At 45.0% G+C, this 4,374-nt stretch overlaps 1 protein-coding gene across 1 annotated transcript; it reads right to left on the bottom strand.

Annotated features, from left to right (window-relative positions):
* Positions 1-2,942: 2,942 nt before the first annotated feature.
* Positions 2,943-3,937, bottom strand: LOC105722869 (large ribosomal subunit protein mL50). The gene has a single exon (XM_012460615.2). The coding sequence runs from the start codon at positions 3,929-3,931 to the stop codon at positions 3,452-3,454; it is 480 nt and encodes a 159-aa protein (XP_012316038.2). The 5' UTR covers positions 3,932-3,937; the 3' UTR covers positions 2,943-3,451.
* Positions 3,938-4,374: the final 437 nt, after the last annotated feature.

The following is a 4,374-nucleotide window of genomic DNA, read 5'->3' as shown; positions in this document are numbered from 1 at the left end:
ATGGCCCCAGGTGGGAGCAATTCCTCTCCCTTTTGATCTTCCACGGACCTTTTTCTATATTCCTTGTGGGTAATCAATCTTATTTTATGTGCTCTTCATCTGAGTCCCCCTCAGTCTCTGGCACTGTACCTTGTGGACAGTAGGTGCTCACTAAGTGTTAAATGAATGACATGTGAGGACAGATCCCTTCCTCAGTGATGGTGTCCCAAAAGCGGGACATATGGAAGTAAACAGGTAACTAATTATTTCTACTTTATGTTTAATTTCTTTGTTTCATCTTCCTCTCCCATAGCCATTAAACTCCTTGAAGGCAGGTTCCATTCCGTGTGTGTGTGGTATGTGTGTGTGTGGTGTGTGTGTGGTGTGTGTGTGGTGTGGATGTGTTTGGATGTATGTGGTGTGTGTGGTGTGTGTGTGTGTGATGTGTGCGTGTTGTATTCTGTGGTGTCGAGCATGATCCTACATGATTTATCTCTTGATAATTCCCAGTGGACTTGGTTAAAAAAAAATCAATCCGTCCTTAGTGCTGAAATGAGGACCAGGTCATGATGTGGGGGAGAAGGGGAATATTTTTATTAAAGACTTTGTTTTCACAGCCTGATTTCTCCCAGGCCTTGGGCTGGTGCCAATGTGCATAGTTTATACTCTCCATAAAGAGACAGGTTAACTGCCCGGTCATAGCCAGCACTGGTGGTGCAAGTCACATCACCCCAACAGATTTGCAGAATAATAATAAAGTGATAAAATGGAGGGTTTTATTCATCGCATTCCAAAGGGACTGCTCCTGAGAAAAACTTTCAGAGATGGAGCGAGCCTGCAGGTTTTGGGCGGTGCTGTGTTTTGCATGTGCACGCTTCTGTTGTTATCTAATAATCATCGTAATGTGGGCAAATGACATTTTAGTGCTTATGATATGCCCAGGACACGAAGGACTTTCTACACATTAGATCATTTTGTTCTCTGTATGACTGTGATGACTGCATTTCACAGTTGGGAGAGGCAGAAGAGGTAATGAACTTGCCCAAGATCTCACGGATAAGGGGAGCTGACTCTAACCTGCCCCTCTCTGAGGCGTGAGGTCCAGCCCCCCTGACCACAGGGCAGTTCCTTCCCACCCCAATCCACTCCCTCACCGGACCTTCGGTAGACACATGGGAGGCTGTCACCTGGGAGGAAGGTGTGCAGCCTCCTTGGTTAGACTCTCATGAAGGGGCAACTCCAAAGCCGCCTCTGGCTGAGGCTCAGGCTGGTGGCCATGGCCGGCTTTGGCAGGGCAGGGATTTGGCCTCCAGCACAAGATGCACCTTGAACCGGCGGAGGTTGTGTGTAGCTGCCTCTGACTTTCCCCACAGGAACCCAGGACTGGCCCCTCCCTCCCAAATCCTGGGATTTGTTTTGTTTTCTTCAAAGGATCCAGGGTGAGTGTGACGTGGGCACATAAATCTCTGTCAAGTAGGAGGGCCAAAGGGAGGACAGGTCAGGAACGAGGAAGCCCAAACACACATGGGAAGGGCGCCCAGCTCACAGAACCCCTGCCCTCTAGCTGCCGAGTGCCAAGGAGGTCCCTTCCCGGTGGGCATCCCCAGGCTCAGGATTCCAGGATCCACCAGTCTCTGGCTGTGAAAGAGGCAGCATCTCCAGCTGCTATTGAAACAGAAAATGTAGAAAATAAAGGAAAAATTCCCTGTCAGGTGTTGCTGTTCACTCCCTCATTTGTCAGAATCCTTTAGTACTGACTCAGTTTTCTAGACATTTATGGAATCGATGCCCAGCAGGGTGGCATTAAGGCAAACTGTGAGATTGGCGTGCCTCCCACCAGCTTCACTCCCCAGCAGCTCAAGGCCAAATCTATGCAGTTCTCACGCTTCCCCTCCCTAAACAGTTAAAGCATAAAAAAAATGAAGAAGAAATTCAGTTGAACAGTTCTGTATTTAGATGCAGCCCTGAACTACTGGCAAATACTGGCTGATAGAAACAAAGTGCATAGTTCAGAAGTTTAAAAACTTGGGACACAATTGTAAGAGACTGGCCCCTTTCTGCACAGGTGACCTGACTCTCTGCATGCACCATTCCTGGCTTCCTTCAGTTTAGAATCCACTGTCACACTGCCAGGGAAGCTCACCTTGACCACCTTGTTTAAAAGGGTGAAACTGTATCCTGGATGGCTCTTAACCTGTTCTGTTTTTGTTTTTGTTTTTGTTTTTCTTCTGGTGGCGCTCGTCACCTTCCAATACCCTACATAATGGAATTATTGTCTTGTTTATTGTTGATTGCCTATCTCTGTCTCTAGAACGTCAGCTCCATGAGGCAGGGGCTTTATTTTCCCGCTGATGTCTAGACCAGTGCTTGATTCCCAGAAGCACTAAAAAGTATTTCATGAATATATGAGAAATGAACAAATGAGAAGCAAATGGGCTAGTGCTGCTTGCTCATGGATGTGGTTCAGGATTTACCCCTGCTCTCACTTCCCCAAAGGGTTTAGTTGAAGAATTTTAAATGGAGCTGGCAGGTTCAGAAACAATATTTCTGGAAGGTGGAATTTCTAAGCATCAAGGACATTCATGTGGCCAAGAGGATGGAGAGAAAATCCAAGCTGCAGATGTCCAGTTAGTCTCCAGGCCCATGAGGCCCAATCCACCTTTGTGGATCTGGACATCTCCTCTGTGCATTTGATGGTGCTCTCCCCTGCTCTGAAAGGAGATGGCCTCCCCTGATAGCCTAGTTTCCTCAACCAGGCCAAGTCAAAGTTGGAAAAGTGTGGGGTGGCGGGTGGAGGGGGGGTGGTCGTTCGAGGGTCTTTTCCCAGGACCCACAACTTGGAAGAATTGCAGAAATGTTCCAGAAGATATTTAAGTCTTATTCTCTTGGTAGATTGCAGAACATCCGGTTCAGACCAGTTAAAGCCCCCATCTCCCCAAAAAAGGAACATTTTTTTTTTACACTTCAACAAATCTACTTTAATTCCAAAAGAAATTAATCTAGAACGGTCAGTAACATGCAACATACTTCTGTTTCTTTTATAGGTATCTATCTAATACAAGTTTATTTGTATATGTGCAATATATAATAACTCTCCCTTAGATATGAGTCCTAACAGGATGAAAATATTTTCTTGCAACTACTTCTTTATGCCTATGAAGGGTGTGAACTTGAAATGTCCTCCTGTCTTAAATCCAAGTTAATGACAGTGTCCTCTCAAAATTTTTCAAATTATTAATGACCTAATTTCATTTAAAAAACAGTTTCAGCAAATATGAAAGTAGAAAGTCCTGTTATTTGTCCATTCATAATATGAGAAAAACAAAGAGATGATACATTCATCTACAGAAAAAGTGGGTTTAGAGAACAGTTCTGGTAGTATTTCATATGGCAAAGTATTGAAAGGTATGATAAGCAGCCCCCTTGCCCAGGGAAAAAAAAATGATTTCAGTGTGTTTTTCTTCCAAATTGCTCAGTAACTCCAAGTGATTTTCAAATTGGGGGGCAGATTACTGGCACTGAGTTCATCAAATTTAGACCTGTCTTGAACAGGAATGTTATAGAATTCAAGAACATCTCTAACCCTGCACATGTGGTGGAGTCTGGAATTAGGGACTACATGACCCAAGTCATCAGCTAAATGCACCAAGAGACTGAACTTTAGACGACCATCTTCCAGGGAGATGTCTTGCCAATTACAAGGAAGAGATGAACCAAAAACTTTTTTAACATAAGATTCCGAACGACTCTGGAGATCTTCAGGTGGTGTGTATGCTCGGCTTCGTAAGGGTGGACACACTAGGATAGATTCCTCTTTCGCCTCTTCTACTGTCTCAGCAACCACTGGCTCTATCTCTTTTCTGGATCGAGACCAAAATTCTCTACGTGGTGCCCCTGAGACTTTCCACATGAAGACTCTTCTGGTAATGCCGGACACAGATCGCGCGGCCATCTTCACTGAGATCCACAAAAAAGGAACATTTTTACTTATAACCCTTGAGTCCAGGAGTATCTAACTTCAGTTATGACTGGATCCAGGGACTTAAATTATTTCACCAGGAATTCACTTTTCCCCATCCCTCTGCTCTGCCTGCTGCCTTGCTGGTTCCATTCCTAGTCCCCTTGGTGTTTGCTTGGCTACTCTAAATTCTCATGATTATTACACATCCAGAATGAGGTGGACTTCCCTACCAGCTCAACAAATGTCCGAGAGCATTAGCTTGGATTAGCTTGACTCATCCCATCCTCAAACCAATCCCTGGGGCTAGGGGAGTGGAGGAAGCCAACTGGTTATATGCTGTAACCCCAGACTCAGGTATGGAGTCCATGTCACTGGCTGACAATAAATTAGGAAGAGAAGATAAGTGGTCCTCAAATGAAGATTAGGATGTTATC

This window comes from Aotus nancymaae, unplaced genomic scaffold, assembly GCF_030222135.1.
Source record: "Aotus nancymaae isolate 86718 unplaced genomic scaffold, 86718_ANA_hifiasm-v0.15.2.pri h1tg000067l, whole genome shotgun sequence".
NCBI classification, from domain to species: Eukaryota; Metazoa; Chordata; class Mammalia; order Primates; family Aotidae; genus Aotus; species Aotus nancymaae.
The sequence above is the reverse complement of the archived record's forward strand: the minus strand, read 5'-3'. Positions and strand labels throughout refer to the sequence as shown.